Source organism: Pempheris klunzingeri, chromosome 9 (assembly GCF_042242105.1).
Source record: "Pempheris klunzingeri isolate RE-2024b chromosome 9, fPemKlu1.hap1, whole genome shotgun sequence".
NCBI lineage: Eukaryota > Metazoa > Chordata > Actinopteri > Acropomatiformes > Pempheridae > Pempheris > Pempheris klunzingeri.
The window spans coordinates 25,596,817-25,616,441 of record NC_092020.1 but is presented as its reverse complement, the minus strand read 5'-3'; the positions used below and the strand labels follow the sequence as shown (position 1 = coordinate 25,616,441).

At 41.7% G+C, this 19,625-nt stretch overlaps 2 protein-coding genes across 2 annotated transcripts in view; both read right to left on the bottom strand.

The window, feature by feature from the left end:
* Nucleotides 1-408: 408 nt before the first annotated feature.
* Nucleotides 409-2,204, bottom strand: LOC139207281 (exosome complex component RRP40-like). The gene is made up of 4 exons (XM_070836957.1): nt 1,946-2,204; nt 1,257-1,406; nt 956-1,107; nt 409-856 (listed from the first exon to the last, which is right to left on the bottom strand). Exons 1-4 carry the CDS (start codon nt 2,168-2,170, stop codon nt 649-651), a joined length of 735 nt encoding a protein of 244 aa, XP_070693058.1. The 5' UTR covers nt 2,171-2,204; the 3' UTR covers nt 409-648.
* A 3,677-nt stretch (nt 2,205-5,881) lies between these two features.
* The window catches only part of tgfbi (transforming growth factor, beta-induced), a 33,424-nt gene continuing 19,680 nt past the window's right edge, over nt 5,882-19,625 (bottom strand). The window contains exons 6-17 of the mRNA XM_070836323.1: nt 19,200-19,346; nt 18,962-19,103; nt 18,408-18,620; nt 18,106-18,243; nt 17,258-17,400; nt 13,637-13,773; nt 11,082-11,212; nt 9,427-9,551; nt 9,228-9,330; nt 7,941-8,008; nt 7,047-7,071; nt 5,882-6,919 (exon numbers count right to left, since the gene is read on the bottom strand). Coding sequence (XP_070692424.1) covers nt 6,858-6,919; nt 7,047-7,071; nt 7,941-8,008; nt 9,228-9,330; nt 9,427-9,551; nt 11,082-11,212; nt 13,637-13,773; nt 17,258-17,400; nt 18,106-18,243; nt 18,408-18,620; nt 18,962-19,103; nt 19,200-19,346 — 1,434 coding nt within the window. The 3' untranslated portion in view covers nt 5,882-6,857. The remainder of the gene's footprint in view (nt 6,920-7,046; nt 7,072-7,940; nt 8,009-9,227; nt 9,331-9,426; nt 9,552-11,081; nt 11,213-13,636; nt 13,774-17,257; nt 17,401-18,105; nt 18,244-18,407; nt 18,621-18,961; nt 19,104-19,199; nt 19,347-19,625) is intronic.

Below are 19,625 nucleotides of genomic sequence, written 5' to 3'. Positions count from 1 at the left end.
TCTTTCCTCTGTGACAGTAAACTGAACATTTTTCTGCTTCTTCTGACTTTTTGGGCTTCAGGAGACACTGATTGACATTTTCTGGACCAAACAACCGATCAATTAATCCAGAAAATGATTAATTGATGATGAAAATAATCACTGCAGCACCAGAGTACATTGAATTAGAATTCATTAAAAAAATCTCCAAAAATACAGTTTGTTGATTGAATATTTATAGGCTTAAATATCTTTTACACCTTTTTCTGATTCACAACTGTGAACGTGATCAGCTACAGTTATTGATCCGGCAAAGAATCCTACAGAGTGGAGCGTCTGTCTCTAACTGAGGATCTCTGATCAGATTCTGTTTTTTTTCCTTTTACAAAAACACGACTGAAACAATAAACTTTGTTCTTTTTACAAAAATACAGTTTGATCAGTTTTACTTTTTGTACAAATATAACAAACAGTGATGTAAAGAAGGAAAAACAGGGGAATGTTCCTTTAAGATCAGTTTTAGGAGATTTAAAGTGAAACCGGCAGCTGCAGGACTTCCTCTGATCAAACACACCTGAGCATCCCGAACGCAGACAGGAAGTGTTCCCCTGAGGCTCCAGGTGTGGTCCAGGTGTGGTCCAGGTGTGGTCCGGGTGTGGTCCAGGTGGGCTACAGCGCCCCCTGTGCCGCCCTCCTGAACAGCTGCCGTCTCTGCTGGGCCGTCATGGTGTCGCAGCTCTGCAGCAGGTTGGCGACGACGAGCGTCTGCTGGACGCCGGAGGACTTCACCCACAGACGGCCGTTCATCCCCACCACCAGCTCACAGGGGAGCAGCTGCTGCAGGTCAGACAGGACCTCGCTGTGGGGGGCCAGCAGTCTGGAGGGGGGGCAGAGGACTTAGTGGAGCCGGGTCCAGACCGAGGACGGAACGCCGACACACCTTCACCCACACAGAAACATTAGAGCGGGTTCGTACCTTCTGACGAGTCCCAGAGAGACGGTGAAGAGCAGACCTCCTCCTCCAAACACCCCCATCCCGTTGGCCCGGCCCCCGCTGTCCACACACACCAGCTCCGGCTCCATGTCCTTATTGGCTATGATGAACTGAGAGAACACCAGGTCCCCCACCTGCACAGGTAACACAGGGAGGGAGGGGTCAGACACCAGGTGACACACAGGGAGGGAGGGGTCAGACACCAGGTGACACACAGGGAGGGAGGGGTCAGACACCAGGTGACACCAGGTCCCCCACCAGTACAGGTCCCCCACCGTCTCACCTGGACGTTGGGTCGGTTCCTCTTGGTGGCTCCTTCAAACGCCAGGTAGGACAGAGACGCCTGCTCACTTCCTCCAAAGTCCACCTTGAAGACGTCTCCAGATTTGACCGTCACGATGCCGATGACGGTCTCTCCTTTGGCCGGGACATACTGAGGACACACAGGGGAACTGTTGAACTCCTTTTGAAAATATATCTCTTCTAAATTGGGTGGAATTTGCTTGAACGTAATAAACTGTCAGAACAAAAACTAACACTTCTCAGTAATGGTTATGGTCTTCTGAGTAATTCGGAGTGACTCTGGTTCACCGGGCGGCACTTTGTCACAAAATAATCCTTTTTTCCTGAAGTGATTCTCGCTGCTCGCTATTGTAAAGCGCGGCGGATGGAGAGGAGGGTTAACAGCAGACCTGATCAATTAAGTTTAACTTTACTGGGAGAAAATAAGACTTGATTATATTATTCTTACGCCGAAATCACAACAGGTTCAAAATGTTTTAAATTCAGTCCTAAAGTCTGGTCATTTCAGTCATGCCCCTCCGCAGACAGGGAAAATACCTGAATTGGGAGTTTTCTAAGTGGAGTTCTGCATGTTGTCGCTCCTACAGTAAAGCACAGATCTCCTAGCTGAGGTTAACATGAGAACATTATTACTATATTCCAGTGAACATCGTGTCTCTACATTCTCACCCTCCGCTGCTGTGAATCGATCCAGAACATGTTGGGCTGTTTGTGTCGGAGGACGCCGCTTTTACACACCACCAGCCGGCCTCCGCTCCGCCGCAGACCCGGACCACACACCACCTTCTCCGGCTTCGCCTGCTCCGTCAGAGAGATGGTGTCTTCGGTCTCTAAGCAGAATTCATCTCCTGGTAACAAAACCTCCCCGACTTTATCTTTGAAACCAGAAAACATCTCCGCTCACATGTGTTGTTGCTGTTGTTGTTCCACGGACCGACATTAATGTGACACACAGGAAACAGGAAGCTCCGGCTGCAGCGCCCTCTGCGGGACGGGAGGAACAAAGATCACAGCACATGGTTCCTCACTGTTTTATCACACATTACTGTGTGTTATTATATAGATAATTATTTTATATTAATTATAAAATACAAATTAACTAATGGAAAATGGGAAATCTGCTAAAACAATTAATTTTGTGATATAAAAATATTCTTTTTCTGTATATTTATTTTATTTATTTATTATTTGAGGCCTAATATTATTACGTTACTGGAAGTTGTGAATTATTTTTAGATGATTTTCTCATGAGACTTTATTGTTTTACAGGATTTCTGCCTCTTCTTGACCATCACTTCATATCTAACTGTTAGTAAATCCTGTATTTCATTACTTTTATCTTGTTACGTCTGAATTCGGCACTTAACTTTCCTCCATAGCAATTAATTTATCTTAATATTTTTGCTGACGTTAAAGATTTCTGTATTTAAATGAAGTTAAGTCCAATAAATTGACCTGATGGCCACAAATAAACAGCTACAGAAATATCTTATTTGTTCTTTATAATCTAATTTGCAATAAACACATTAAAGTTTTATTCAGTTCCATCTTTTTTGTCTCCAATCGGACATCAAATGAAATTTAAAGATATAAAAGAAGATGACAGAAGTTTGTTGTGTTGTGCTCCTCTGAGCAGCAGGTGGCGCTCTGACTCTGACTTCACTTCTCTGCTAACAGTTTTATTCTCACTCAGTTCTGAAGGTGAAACATCACAGATTCAGCTCCATAATTTCTGAATAGTGGAAAGAAAACATCTAAGATCCACATTTAGGTGTTAAGTTTGCTTCATTTTGTCTCTCTGTGTTTGTAGTTCAGATCTTTAAAGGTTGTTTTCTCCACTCTTACAGACACCAAAGTCCCCAGTTAGTTTTCATTCCTCTCTATAATCTGGAGGTTGGTCACATATCACTCACAGCGTCAACAGTTATCCAACATCTCCTAATACGTCCACAGAATAAAACAAGTGTATACAGATTTAATTAGTTAATGACTCATTTGCATATTTAAACATTTCAGAAAACTTGTAAAGCAAAAAAATGATTGTATTAATGTGAAAAATCTATTTATCTATCAACTGGTAATAAGTAAAAAAAAACAAAAGTGAAAGAAGAAAGAAAAAAGTACGACTTTAATCTTTAAATGTCAAGTTTACTTTCGACATTTTTACTTATTAGTTAAATTCTGGAAAAAAAATCTCCTGGGGTGTGTCACCTTAATTATTCTTATTTATGTGTTTGTTTAATTTGATTTAATTTTATCTTTATTTTATCTTATTTTGTTTCATTTCATTTTATTTTAACATCATGTGACTCTTAGTTTGGTTTAATTCCTGCAGAAACCCTTTTTTTATCTCCTCCCCTGTTGGACCAGTGAACTGTGTGAGAGCGACGCTGCAGTTTGTGGAAACTAAACACTTTCATACTTCAGTATTTTCATTTTCTGCTCCTTTAAACCTCAACTCCTCACTAAATATTGTCGTTTTTACTAAACGCAGTTTGTTGAAGATGAAAACGTGCGTCTGAATCTTTTCTCCTCTAAACGTTTCACATGGTTTCACTTAAAAAGATTATTATTATTATAAAAACAGATCAGAACTTCACTAACTGATACTTTAAGTACTTTTATTGCTGATACTTGCAGGATGTATTTTTACTTTGTTGTACAGTAAAAGTACTTATTGCACCAAACACGGTGATTAAAACAGTTTCTACTGTTTGCAGTGGTGCAAAGTAACTTATTAAAGTACTTGTATTTTACCTGAGTACTTTAATTTGATGCTGTTTCATGCTTTGACTCCACCACACGTCAGATTGTGCTCCATGTATGAACCATTAAAGGGGAGTTCTGTGTTTTTTTATACTGTTTTCTGTGGTAAAGCTGTTGTTTCCTCCTCGGCTGCCGTCCTGCAGCAGCTGTGCCTCATTATTATCTCCTGCTGTCACTCATCTCTGCATAAACACACGAGGACGCACAGAAGCCTGCAGACCCGCAGCCCAAACGTGTTCTGCATTAGGCCGAGGTATCAAAGTGCTGCAGGAGCCGCCGAGGAAAATAAAACCAACATCAGACTTTATCCGGGGAGGTTCAGGAGACGCGCCACTGACAGGAAATCAAAGAGTCTAATGAAATAAAAATGTCCTGATTTAATAAAGTCAAATGTTACAAAAGCAGAACTGAACATGTTTGTTTAAGCTGAAGTTACGATCTGATTTCTGCAGCTTCAACAGCATCCAGAGGAAGAAATAATGAAATAAAAAGCTTAAAATTCTCCCTGCGAGTCAGATTCTTCACTTCCTGCCTCCTGACTGTGATTCAGAGTGAATATTTTTTTCCTGATTTTATGGGCATCGGCAGAAATGAGCTTCCTTACAAATGTGACCTAATGGTTTTTCAAAATAAAAGCCTGTAATGATCTGTGCGATATGAAGATGAATGTGGAGATAACGGAGAACAATTTCACACATTAAGCTCATTATATTTAAGATCCTGATTCAAAGTCATTATCATTATATTTCACAAACATCCTGGAACTTTCAGTGTTTTATGGAAGACTATTAGTGCCAAGCATGTGAAAAAAATAAATATCAGGAGGATTTTACTTCATTTGTTTTGAATAAAGTCAAAATGTTGATAATTAACATTATTACTGCTCTTGATTTATTGTTTTTATATTTATTACACTGAATGGTGGCATCTGTGAAACACTGTTTTGTTTTTATGTGAAGCATAAAAATGACAAATAAAAGTAAAATAAAAATAAAAGAATAAAGTGAAATGTTTAATTTAATCTTGAAAGTTCGACTTTAATCATTAAAAAGTTTACTGTCGACGTCTTTCTTTATTCTTGCAATGAAAAAAGAAAAACATTTAAAAAATAAGTTCAACTTTTTGGTTTTTATTCCTTTAAAAAAACTTTTTGTCTTTTTACAGCTTTAAACATGTTTTCTTTCCTCATCATGTCGACGATGATGATGATGAAGGTGAAGGTGAGGTCCTTTCTTTCTTCATCACATTTAAAATCTGAGCTGCAAACAGAGACGGACTTTTCACATTCTTCACTTCAGTCAAATTAGTCCTGTTGTTGAATTTAATTTATTAATAATATATATTAGTTTTGTTCAAACTACAAACTGAAGCTTCGAGTGTTTGTCAAAAAAAACTGTCTGTGTCTGTGTCTGTGTGTCTGTGTGTGTGTGTCTGTGTGTGTGTCTGTGTGTGTGTGTGTGTGTGTGTGTGTGTGTGTGTGTGTGTGTGTGTGTGTGTGTGTCTGTCTGTGTGTGTGTGTGTTCTTCTTCCCTCTGGAGGAAACTGAAGCTCACTTCTGTGAGGCGTTCACTGCTTCACATTAAACCCCGTAAAAAGAAGCTCTGTTTCTGTTGACCTCACCTGGACCACATTAATGTTTCATAACTCTGATCCTCCTTCGGCGCAGACACACGCAGATTAGAGATGATTTAAGTCGCCGTGACGCGTCGACGCTCTGCAGCCTTTTTACAAACCGGCCGAGAGAGACGTGAACCCGGCCTGAACCCTGAACAGGCTTTTATTTAGGAGGACACACACACACACACACACACACACAGACGACTCGACACCTTTCAGAGCTCATTTTTCAGCTTTATTTTACAAAAAAAAAAAACACACAGGGAAAAAAAATCCTAAAAAACCTCCAGAGATCCATCAGGTCACTTAGTTTGCTTCTTTGGTTCTACAGGACAACAACACACACACACAAACACTCTTTACAAAAGTTTTACACAAGTGAAAGTTCAAACTTTGGGCTTCAGAAAGTGACATTTGGTCAAAACTAGTTTTTTTTTGTTTTTTTTTACAGTATAAAGAAAACAAAACACTTTTTGGTAAAAAATAAAAAAGCAACTTCTTCAACAACTTCTCTCCTCCTCCTCCTCCTCCTCCTCCTCTTCTTCTTCTTCACTTCTTCTTCTCTCCACAAACTGACGTCCGACTCACAGATGAAGAAGAAAAAATCCCCCTCAGATCCTCTCACACCTTTTGATTTACCTGATTAACACACATCGATCACTTAGTGGTTTCCTACAGTTCCCAGAATGCCTTTCAAACCTCCAGGGAGGGCTTGGGTACATTGGTGCACTTTAAAAAGTCGACCTGCTGATTGTCTTTACTTTAATAATGCTGGTAAAATAATGGAATTATTGCGTTTTAATGCACAAACTCTGATTAAAACCACTTTCAGACCCGACACGTCAAAATAAAGCGCTGCGATTTGCCGTCTTGTCTTTATGTCGACGTAAACGCGACCAGCAGGCCCGTGTGGCACTTTAAACCTTATACTTGCAGCCGTACGGCGGTTCAGAGAGAGTTTTCTCAGATATTGAAGCCTTTTGTTGTGAATTTTCTTCGTTTCATAAATCACAGCTGATTCTCTCGTTCCTGCTCTCAGGTGTTAAAGGATGTCAGGGGGGTTTTTTCCTGTAAGCTTTGTGACCTTTGACCCTTTGGGATGAGAGCGTGTTGTGTTCTTTGGTTCCTCAGATGTTCTGCTGACGTCCGTTTCTTCTTCTTCTTCTTCTTCTTCTCCTCCTTCTTCTTCTCCGTAGTTTTACTGACTTTTGTTCATCGTCCTGCTGGAGCGACTCTTGACCACCCTCTGGAAAAGATCGTCTGGAGAAAACACACAGAAAAACAAGATTTATAATCGAAAAACGCCGAGTTGGAGACAGAAAAGCTGCACTTCCTGGTTCAGACGAGGCTCCAGGAAGCATTTTAAAAACATTTGAGACAAACTCACCGTTCCTGAAGCTCTTGGAGTCGACCTGCGAGACACAAACAGCAGCAGAATAAATAAAAATATCATATAAATTCACTGATTTTCTAATGAAGCTTTTATTATAATTACTGCGTTTCCTCAAATACGGACATTGAATTACCTTTATTTGAAACAGGCTTATATTAGACACCTTTATTTCTAAATCCTGTTAGTGTTAGTATTGGAAACAGCACGTTTATATTGTGAATTATCTAAAATAAAGTGATGGAATAGTACTTTAATAACCCTTTAACACCAAGCGTATCATATTTGATCTCTACATCATCAGTGTGATATTTTTTGTATCTTATCTGTGTTTTATATGTTTCTGTTTGTTTAAGATGAAACAAACTGTGAGCAACAAATTGCACAAAAATGCCGGATGTAGCGAAAACGATACAAGTTAAGACTTTTTAAACTTAATTTTTTTTTTTTGTAATTTCTCAGAAGGTTCAACAAACACTCCAGTTTCAAAGAAATGTGAATTTTCTGGCAATTTCTTCATGGTTCAGGCATTAAAGGGTTAAGCTTCACTGGCAGAAGATTATATAAAAGCATGAGGAGTTTATCCACAGTTGTCTTTCAATCCTCTTATTTCAAGAAGTCAAATAAACCTGGAAATAATCTGAAAGTCTGAGGATTCAGAAACACGAAAGACGTTATAAGGAGAAGACAAATGTTTATTTATCGACCAAATAAACTCTTTTATACGAAAGAGGAAATGGATCAAATCCACCTGAGCGTCACCTGCCGGTCGGTGCCACAGATTTGGTTACATTTGATTAAAAACATCTTGTGTTTTAAAATGTTTCTGAATCCTCAAATACTTTCAGATTCGTGCTCTCAGACGTTTAGCGAGCTGCTGCACGTTCTCACCCTGGAGGAGGCAGCTGATCTGAGGGGGGCTGCAGGTCCGTCGGCCTGCTCTCGGTCCACCTTCGGAGCTGCAGAGACACAAACAGTCAGGACGGGATACATGAGGAGGAAGCGTTCAGAGCCTTAAACTCTCTGCTACCAGTAGAAGTCCTGCATTTACAGTCATCTTACAGTAAAAGTCTTTGTCTTATGTCTACTAACACACATGTTCACAGCACTAATCTGTATACAGCATCTGTAAACATCTTTCTGTATATTCTGTTCATACTCTATATAGTTTACACTCGCTACTAATACTAAATACTAAAACTGCCTTGTACTGGACAGGTGTAATGACAATAAAGTTTAATCTAAGTTAATCTTTGGACATTTTATACTTAAACTTGTCTGAAAACGACCGTTTTAAAGGGGCACTGCAGGATTTGATATGTTTTATGTTTTTAACTGAATGTTCTAAATGTTTTTAATCATCTTTTATAAAACCTAAGGGCAGAAATTCAGAGGAGAAAGTGGCCGTTTTCACTCAAAAGCTCCTAAAAACACGTCATTAGATGGCGTCTCTGTCGCTGCAGTGGTCGTACGTTGTGTTCTCAGGAGGTTTTATTTAATATCATCGTGGTAAATTATTGTGTTTGTGCAGGTTGAACACAGTTTTCCTTTGGTAGGACAAGTAGAGCTGCTGAAGGAAAATCTGACGAATGTGAAAATGACGCTTCGTTATCAAAACGATGGATAGAATAGATACGATAGGACACACAGGACGATGTTTCACACCTGAATAAGAAATCACACCTTATCAACATCACACAGTCATCAGACATTCATGTCATACAATAAGTAAAACACTTGCACATGGCAGCAATTATTATTATCATTATCATTATCATTATTATTATTATTATCATTATCATTATTATCATTATCATTATCATTATCATTATTATTATCATTATTATTATCATTATTATTATTATTATCATTATTATTATTATCATTATTATTATCATCATTATTATTATTATCATACTTATACTTATAATTATTATTATTATCATTATTATTATCATCATTATTATTATTATCATACTTATACTTATAATTATTATTATTATCATTATTATTATCATTATTATTATTATCATTATTATTATTATCATTATTATCATTATTATTATTGTCATTATTATTATTATTATTATCATTATTATTATTGAGAAATAAACGGTCTCAGGTGTTAACCCTGAGGAAACCCTGGCGGCTGTGCAGGTGACCGGAGGAGTGACTCACGCAGAGGTCTGATGATGCTGTTGACGGCGTGGACGACTCCGTTAGTCGCCATCAGGTCTGCGTCCGCCACCGGGACCTTGTTGACGTACACGGTGTAGTTACGCTGAAACACAGAGAGAGACGACGGCCGTCAGCAGATCTGTGTTTAAATAAAGTTACTGAGGAGGATCAGAGGATGGGGGGGGAGGGGGGCACCGACCACGCCGAGCTCCAGCTTCTCCCCCTGCAGGGTTTTGACTCTGGTGTGAGATCCGACGCCCCCGCTGACCAGCATGGTCTCGCCCAGGTGGTACCTGAGGGCCTCGGACAGGTCCTGGCGGTTACCTAGGAGACAGACGGAGCATCTCCAGGTGAGACACGATGAAAAAACAGCTGCTTTACATCTTAAACTTTGATGTCTGAATCCATTTATTCAGACTAATGGCTGATGTTAGACAGTAAAACCTTCAAACTGAATTTGAAAACCATATAAAAACACTGAAAATCAAGTTTCTTTCACATGAAATGAGCTTGAAAAAGAGGATTTCAGACCACAGGAGGAGTTTTTAGTATTTCAGTGATATAAATCCAGTAATATTTACATGTCAGCATTAATTACTGACTGTTGATGAAGTTATTAGTTTGATTATTTGGATGCATTCAGTCCATCCGTGACAGTAAAGCTTGTTTACAGTTGCTGTCTCACCTCCATCAAGGTGCCATGCCCCCCCCTCCCCCCCCACCCAGCCGTCCCTCTGCATGTCTTTATTAGGCCGGAGCTGGAAGTGAAGCTGTTCAGACAGTTTATATAAACCCGATTGAAGCCCTCTGCTCGGCGAGGAGAAATGATTCGGCTGTGAGTCACATAAACAAAGAGTTTCTGAACATCCGGACCAAACAAGGAGCAGAAGGGCGCCGAGCTGCAGACCGGAGGAGACGGATCGAACTCCTTCTGTTTACCTCTGCTGGATAAAGGAGAACTCTGGTGCTTGTAAACCGGGACCCTATTTGAACATATTTTGGTTTTGGAACAAAATCTGGAATTTGTCCAGAAGGTCACCTCAGCCGGCAGCGATGAAAAGACTACGTAGGTTCATTAAAAGAGCTTGTTTGATCCACTGACAGGCTCAGAGTGTTATTCTAAGTGTGTGACAGCATTATGGAAAGGATCCCTACAGAGAGAGACCTGGAAGATCCTTTTGGTTTAACCACAAACAGTCGTTATATCGCTCTCTGCACACACACCAGACTCCATTCACAAAATCAGGGATTTTACCACACAGAACACAGGAGCTGCTGGTCTGCCATTTAGTTAGTTATTTGTGTTGTTGTGTTTAAAGGGTTAGTATTTTAAAGGGGTAGCATCCAACACAATATTTGTGTAACGCACAATAACAGAAACAGCCAACTAACTGAGGCAGCAGTAGACCAGCAACTCCTGTGTCCTGTGAGCTAAAATCCCTGTTTTAGTGAATGTAGTCTGGTGTGTGTGCTGTTTGTGGTTAAACCAAAAGGATCTTCCAGGTCTCTCTCTGTAGGGATCCTTTCCATGATGCTGTCACACACTTAGAATAACACTCTGAGCCTGTCAGTGGATCAAACAAGCACTTTTAGTGGACCTACTGTGATCAGGTGCAGTTGTCCCAAAGGATCACGTTGCAGCCCGTTTGGTGGCTGCTGGCTGAGGTGATCTACTGGACCAGTTCCAACACTTTTTTTTGACTTATGAGGCATTTAGACACCAAAATAAATTAAAAAAAACAGGGCCAATGTTTAAAAATACTGCAGTTCTCCTTCATACACACTGTGTTCAGTCACATACAGACTGTATAAAACACACTGAGTTACTCTGCAGTTCTTCTGTTTTACACTCACGCATCAGCTTGTTGAGTTCAGCCGGTGGCATGGCGCTGAAGGCGTCGTTGGTGGGAGCGAAGAAGGTCAGCGCCCCCTGCTGGTTCAGCAGCTCCGTCATACCTGCTGTCTGGATGGCTCCGACCAGGAGACTGAAACAGGAAGGAGGTTCGTTTGTTTGTTACATGTGTAATCTCATGTGTTCGCTCACTGATTGTGGCAGGGGTAGTGCAGCAAACTCCACACCAGACTCCATTGACAAAAACAGTAATTTTACCGCACAGAACATGGGAGTTGTTGGTGTAGTTGCTGTGACTTTGGTGTTTTATCATGTTAGCCTGGATCCAAACTAATATGATAAAGCACCAAAGTCACACAATAACACAAACAAACTGGCCGATCGAGGCAGCAGTAGACCAGCAACTCCTGTGTGTTCTGCATGGTAAAATTACTGTTTTTTTTAATGGAGTCTGGTGCCTTTGAAGTGAAGCTTCAGTTCCCAGACAGAAACGGCTGTCTGACAGCAAGTGAAAGTGCTGAAAATCTTCCAAATATAATATACATTTAAACTTATGTTGACTTTTCCAGCTGAAGCTTTTCTTTTGGAAGGCAGTGCATTCCTCAGCCACGCTTATGAAATAGCCTGAACTACACCTTTAAGGAAAGTTGATTAGATCACTCCAGAAATGATCACCTACTTTAACTTTCTCTGTCACTTTTTTGAGTTGGTAAATCATTTGTTCAGTCTTGAATCAAGCACAACTGAACATCATCACCCAGTTATCATACATACCACACTGGAAATACAGACTGTAAATACTAGTTCTTCGAGCTAAACCCATTAATTGATTGATGAATTAGTCAACTGACCATATAAAGCAACAATTTTGATAATTAATGGATTGTTTTAGTCATTTATGAAGCAAAAACAACAAATATTTGCTCATTTTAGCCTCTTAAATGTCTCCGATTTGCTGTTTTTCTGTTTTACGTCTCAGTAAAGTGAATATTTTGGGGGTTTCGGACTGTTAGTAGAACAAGACGACATTTTATAGGCTGAACGATTACTGAAGAATGAAAACAGTCATCAATAATCAGAGAGTCACACGTGTCGCTCTGGTTTGGAGGTGAAACTGAGACGTTGGGAGTTCTTGAATATGTTTTTGAGCTAAAACTGGGTGTTAAAGTCGTTCTTTAAAGAGCCTGTAAATGATGCCGTAAACTCATTCATCACCACAGACAAAGCACCAGCAGCGGTTTGGTGGTTAGCGGTCACTTTACACCTAAACTCTGCGGCTTTGGAGCATTAAGGGAGATTTAGGGGAGACTTTGAGGATTTCAGAGATCCTCGGAGGGAAGAGACAGCGTCTGACAGGCCGCCTTCAACCACCATTCAATAATTAGAAGATTAAGTTACAGCTGGGAGGTTTATTATCCGACTGAGGGTTGTTACTGAAATCTCTGCAGGAGATGTGGAGGATTCCTGAGCCTGAGAAAACACAGAGGAGGAGGAGGAGGAGGAGGAGGAGGAGGAGGAGGAGGAGGAGGTGATGGCCTCTGTTCCCTCTCTGCCTGCTTAAACCATCACAGCATTAAATCTCAGACAAAAATGTTCCGGTACGAGGCAACGCGTCGATCCTCCACCGCAGACCGGCAGGAAAGAAGTGAAGCCGATGCTGAAGAGCCTTAAAGCTGCGTTCTCTCTAACGTCCAGCAGGGGGCGACTCCACTGAGTCTGGTTGGATGGAAGTCAATGAGGAAAATGAGCCGACTTCTCTCCTGATGAGTTTCTGCTCTCAGTCTGTAGTTTACAGTCTTCTTCAGCACAGCAGGACGTTCCTTTAGTCAATTATGGTGCCATTTAAAGGGAAATAGACCAGGAAGTGGGGGAGGGGCTTTAGGGCGGGGCTTCCTGCTCACTAACCAATCAGAGGCAGGTCGTGTCTAAACCTAACCAATCAGAGGCGAAGCGGAAAAAAGCACTCATGTGTCACTTCTGGCTCCAAAACAAAGATGGCGACTGCACAACCCCAGGAAGCTTTGAAGCCAATTTCACATAGTGGCCAAACCGTGTAATTGGCGTCCGTCAACAACGGCGTCCGTCATGTGACCCCGTTGGGCCCAAAGGACTTTTTTCCACAGACTCACATCGTGAAAGAGACGTCAGTAAATCAGCATATAATGTTTTTTTTGAGCATCACAACCTGTGAAACATGCTGAAAGTCTAGAAGAGCCACATGATTAAATCATTTTATCACCATTCAAGTTAGCAGAAGGCTAACAGGAAGTTAGCACAGGGTAACAGGAAGTTAGCCAGCTCATTCATTCAAATTAAATATAAATTATAATATATATTATTATAAATTAATTAATTAGCCTCGAGGCTTCAAAACAACGGTCCACAAACCAAAGCGTGATGCCCTGGTGGCTGCGTCCACTTCTTATATAGAGTCTATATGAGGTCTGCCAGAAAATACTAACATTAAGCGGACTGAAACACTGTGAGGAGGAACACAATCCCTCCTCTTCCTCCCTCCTCAGATTCACATCACCTCTGCACGTAGGTAAGTGCTCACCTGAAGCGGTCGTCTGCCTTCAGGACGTCCATGACCGTTCCCATCGGCGGAGTGAGGACTTTGTCCACGGTGAACATGGAGGCGTAGCGTCCGGTCTTGTCGTGAGCGGCGATGCAGGCGTTCTCGATGCACAGGTTCTGGAGAGACGCACAGAGACGTGAAATAACACCTGAGAGGACGCAGGTGTATTCGACCGATAAAGCTGCACCATAAAATATCAGTTTCTCATTGTGTTCAGTTCTAATTTCAGCAGCGACATAATGCAGATATTCTAGTTTGTCAATAGAAATTGCAAAGCTGCTGAACTCATCTGGACGTATTTAGCCTCAAAACCAAAACTGTGTCCAATTGTGTTGGTCTGAAACAGCCATTATATCGCTCTCTTCAAAGCCACCAGACTCCATTGACAAAAACAGTGATTTTACCTTAACGAAAACAGAAGCTGCTGCTCTAACGCTGCCTTGATTAATTGGTTTGTTTGTGTTTATTGTTTGCTATACAAATATTCTGTTGGATACAAATGGGCCCTTTAAAACACCAAAGTCACACAATAACACAAACAAATGGACCGATGGAGACAGCAGTAAACCAACAACTACTGTGTAAAATTGATATTTTTGTCAGTGGAGTCTGGTGTGACCCCGATCACTCATGTCTAGAAAATGGAGGGAATTTTGTACCTAAATAACAAAACAACTTTCTTTGCAGGTAAAATCAATCTACAAAAATCACGTCTTTGTTCTTGAGGGATGTCACGGAGGAGTCATAAGAAATTACGGAAAAGACGTGTTGATGTGATGACTCAGTTTGTCCTGATGTTGGTCTGAAACACGACAAGAACTTCTGCTCTGAGAATCACTCTGTGGGTCTCTGGACTCTACATCATGTCCTGGATGGCAGCCATTTTGTCTAAGCTTGTCTGTCAGACACACACACACACACACACACACACAGCCGCCTACAAATGGTGTCTGGAAAGATTTAGCAGCCGTGGGAAGCAGGAAGCTTCTTGTGGTCTGCAGAGTTCATTACTGAGCAGAAATGTGAGCCACCCACAAGTCCAGGACCTGAAACACGTGGAGCCACTGTGGAGACCACCAGAGACAGCCTCAGGTCACACACTGATCGCTGCACGATCAATAACATTCATTCACTCGTGTTAAAACGCATGTTGTGTTTCCAGGGCGACAGAAAGAGCTTCAATTCAGCAGTTATTTGGCATCACTTTTTTAAATCTTGTTGATGGTTGATTGAAAATGACAACAATCATTTTGAGAGAAAATAATCAAAGGCTTCAACGAACTAACGATCAATAAGAGGTGAGGCTGCTGATGTGAACAAACCACAGAAAATATCAGGAAACAACCAGAAAGAATTAATTCAGTTTAAATGTTTGGATGGCAACATGTGAAAGTATAATTTAAACGTGGGCCAAACACACCAGACTCCATTCATAAAAACAGTCATTTTACCTCACAGACACAGCAGTTGCAGTTGTTAGTTTGTTTGTATTATTGTTTGTTACACAAATATTCTGCTGGATGTAAACTAACCCTTTAAAACACTAAAGTCACACAATAACACAACAAACTCACAGATCATGGCAGCGGTAGATCAGCAACTCCTGCGTTCTTTTAGGTAAAATTACTGTTTTTGTCAATGCAGTCTGGTGTTACGTTGCTCTCTTCAAAGCCACCAGACTCCATTGACAAAAACATTAATTTTACACAGCCGTTGATGGTCTACCGCTGTCTTGATCTATTTGTTTTTTGTGTGTTATTGTGTGACTTTGGTGGTTTAAAGGGTCCATTTGGATCCAACACAATATTTGTGTAACAAAAAACACTAAATAATCAAGGCAGAAGTAGAGCAGCAACCTCCGTGTTCAGTGAGCTAAAATTATTGTTTTTGTTAATGGAGTCTGGTGGCTCTGATTTGAAAAAGGTAGGTCTTGATAAATGTTTACTTCTTCCTACTCCTTTGTTAATTTTGAATTTGATGCATGTTTGCTGTGTCTTTTTGTTGTTGTTTTTTTTCACTTTTTGAATTTCTTTTTCAACACAAACACAAAATAAAATCAGCTTCAGAGAATTTAAGTCATTATTCACATCAAAAGGCCGCTTCAAAAATATTTCCTACATATCCTAAAAGATGCCATGATGCCTTATGATACCTCTCTTTATAATAACCAGCTTTCTTTCTCTCAATCACTGTGTGTTTGAGGCTGTGGCCCCTACATGCTAAACCTTTCTGGTTTTTTGGTGATTCACATCACCACAACAAGAAGCTTTGGATGACATCACCTCCTCATGTGGGTGCAGTAATGAGGCTGCAGCGGAGGACGTGCACGCAGTCATGCATTTACCACATTTCCTGCAGTCATCCTGCATTTGAAAAATCATTTTAGAATTAAATAAACTTTGAAGTTTCCTCTCAGACGCAGCATTAAGTCAAAATACCAAAACCTTACAAATCAAACTAATGTTGCTCTCTGCTGCACAAACACAGGAACTGGGATTGATTCACGTGTTTGCTAAAGTTATTAATGAAAAGCAGCCATAAACTCAGTGACCTCATGAAATCATCACTGAAGAGGCAGAAGCAATAACTACAGCCAATGTAGACAGATGATCCGCCCAGCAACAGACGACCCAGTCAGACAGGCTCTGAAATATTCAATGACTTAATAAGTGATCTATTCAGCAAACTGTGAGTTCACAGCTGATTTTCAACTGTGTGTTGCCCTGTGATAATGTGGAAAAAGTCTGAAATCACTGCAGAAAGTGTTTGTGAATATATTTTAAAGGATGACTCCGGTATTTTAAAACCTGGGCCTCGTTTTTACATATTTTGGGTTTCAAATCACTGGCAGGTACAAAAACTTTTGGAAATGGTCCATTAGATCACGTCAGCCAACAGCTGACAACTTTATGGAAAGGATTCCTATGGAGACAGACCTGTGAGATTGCTCTCTTCAAACACACCAGACTCCATTGACAAAAACTGTGATTTTACACAGGCCTTGCTGGCCACCATCAATTAATTTGCTTGTGTCATTGAGTGACTTTGGTGTTTTAAATAGTTAGTTCGGATCTAACAAAATATTTGTATGACAAACAATAACGCAACAAACCAACTGACAAGGCAGCAGTAGATCATCCACTCCCATATTCTATAGAGTAAAATCCCTGTTTTACTGAATGTAGTCTGGTGTGTTTGCAGAGAGCGATATAACGGCTGTTTGTGGTTAAACCAAAAGGATCTTCCAGGTCTCTCTCTGTAGGGATCCTTTCCATGATGCTGTCACACACTTAGAATAACACTCTGAGCCTGTCAGTGGGTGTGATCAGGTGTGATCAGAACAATCACATTACAGCCATCACAGCTACACTATTGTAGACATTATAGCTCGTTTGCTGCCTGTTCAATCCAGCAGTTGTTGAGATGTTTCATTGTGGACCAAAAAAACAACACTCAGACTTTTCCAATCATAGAGTCACGCTGCTCAAGAACACAGGTAAGTCTTCACCCGACTCCTGCGTGTGACTTCCTGTCCAGCTCCTCTGTCCTCTCGACCACGAAATAAGCAGGTTGTGCAACAAACAAATAAAGAGCTCTTACATTTCTGTAGACGAAGACTCTGAGCTTGAGGCCTCCCAGTGTCTCCAGCTCCTGACCGTGATACAGAGCCTTAGAGGACAGCTGCTCCTTCAGGATGTGATTGGTCATCAGCCTCTTCATGTCCGGCGTCATCGTCACACTGCCTGTTAAAGGAGCACACAGGTAAATACAGCATCCCACCACCGCCAACAGGTTAGTCACACTCTCAGTGGCCACTTTATTAGGAACACCTACAGACGTCCAGTACAGGAGCAGCACAGGCATGAATTCCACCTTTAGAAAAGTGTAAATTTATAGTTAAAGCTGATGTATTGGACTACATTAAAATTAAAATTACTGTTTTTGTCTATGGAGACTGGTGGCTTTGAAGATAGCAATGTAACACCAGACTCCATTGACAAAAACAGTAATTTTATCTCACAGAATACAGCAGTTGCTGCTTTTCCGCTGCGTCGATCTGTTAGCTTGTTGTGTTATTGTGTAACTTTGGTGCTTGAAGGGTTAGTTTGCATCCAACAGAACATTTGCAACACTGACTAATGCAAACAAACAATCAACTGCAACCCCCATGTTCAGTGAGGTAAAATTACTGTTTTTGTGAATGGAGTCTGGTGTGTGTGCAGAGAGCGCTATAACGGCTGTTTGTGGTTAAACCAAAAGGATCTTCCAGGTTTCTCTCTGTAGGGATCCTTTCCATGATGCTGTCACACACTTAGAATAACACTCTGAGCAATTGATTCGTTTTTTTTCAACATAAACTAGCGTATAAACACACTGGAGTTGTTGTTTTAAATATATACAAGATGTATAAAAGACGATGGGTCAAAGGTCGAGACAGCGAGCGTTACCTTTGAAGGCGTCGTCCAGTGGAGCCAGCATGGTCAGCGCCTCGGTGCCCGTCAGGTGGGGGGTCAGGCCGGCTTCAACAAACAGTTTGGTCGCCGTGGCAACAGACGAACCCTCAGCGAGCTCCAGCAGAACTTTGGCTGAAAAAGAACGAATTTAACAATAATACTGCGAGTACTACTAACACTGCTACCACTACTGCTAACGGTGGGTGTGTTACTTTGTACCTCTGTGCTGTTGACAGCCGGCTCAGTATTAGATGCAGTGGTGGTAGTATTGGTAGTACTGATTGCAGTATTAGTACCTGAGTCAGGTATGAGCAGCTCGCTGATGTAGTGGATGACTCCGTTGGTTCCCAGCTGGTCTTTCCTGGTGATGATGGCCTTCCCGTTCAGAGTCATCTGGTCTCCGTCACAGCCGACCTCCAGTACGGTGCCCTGCAGGGTCTCCATCGGCGTCCCAGCCACAATCGACTCAGCGCACTGCATGTGCTTCAGGATGTGGTAGTTCAGCAGGTCTGAGGGCGCACGACGTCAGAGTCACCTCAACAGGTAAAACTACACCTGGTCTGAACCTACAAACACAGCTAACGCTAACCTGACAGCTGCTCACCTCTCTGTGTGGTACAGTGTTACTGACTGTAGTACAGTGTGTGTTACACAGTGTGTGTTACACAGTGTGTTACAGTGTGTGTTACAGTGTGTGTTACTGAGTGTAGTACAGTGTGTGTTACAGTGTGTGTTACACAGTGTGTGTTACACAGTGTGTGTTACAGTGTGTGTTACACAGTGTGTGTTACAGTGTGTTACAGTGTGTTAGGGTCAGGGCATCAGAGTCAGAGCGCCTCCTGCTGGTCACCTTTCAGAGCCACGGGGTCTCCCAGGATCCTGTTCAGGGTCTCTGGAGGAATCTTCTCGAAGGCCTCGTTGGTGGGAGCGAAGATGGTGTACTGACCGTCGCTCTCCAACATGGTGGTCAGACCTGCAGCGGCCATCGCCGTCTGAAACGCAGAGACACGACACACAGGCGGTCAGATAATGAAGCTCCACACATGTATTGATCCGGACGTGGGTCGGACTATACCACTACTACTCACACGCAGCGTCTCCAGGTCGTCGTCGATGTCGATGAGCGTGTGCACGTTGTTGGAGATGGCGGTGATGACGCGGTCGACCACGTGCACAATGCCGTTGGTGGCGTGCTGGTCAGGTTTGATCAGGCGAGCGCAGTTCACCGTCACAATCTGAGGAGGTGAGGAAGACACCCGTTAATCGATCGACCATCGACTGACGCTTCACTGGAGCGTCGCTGCTGACATTCATGTCGTGACTCCAAACTGTCGGATAAACTGAGCCTCAGAGGACGAGTGCAGTGAGTGTGTTACACTGGCTTTGCTGCCCCCACTGGCACACTGCTGATTTTAGTGTGTAGTACAGTGTGTAATACGGTGTGTAATACGGTGTGTAACACAGTGTGTGTTGGTGTATTTCAGTGCTTCACTGACAGCCTACTGGGGAGGTGC

What these genes read in the sequence shown, in the direction of transcription:
- LOC139207281 (XM_070836957.1), bottom strand. Translation starts at nt 2,170, where the DNA reads ATGTTTTCTGGTTTCAAAGATAAAGTCGGGGAGGTTTTGTTACCAGGA. An exon ending in GGAACCGACCCAACGTCCAG is followed by an intron (nt 1,108 to 1,256) that starts GTGAGACGGTGG and finishes TTACCTGTGCAG; the next exon opens with GTGGGGGACCTGGTGTTCTC. An exon ending in TCTCTGGGACTCGTCAGAAG is followed by an intron (nt 857 to 955) that starts GTACGAACCCGC and finishes CCCCCCCTCCAG; the next exon opens with ACTGCTGGCCCCCCACAGCG.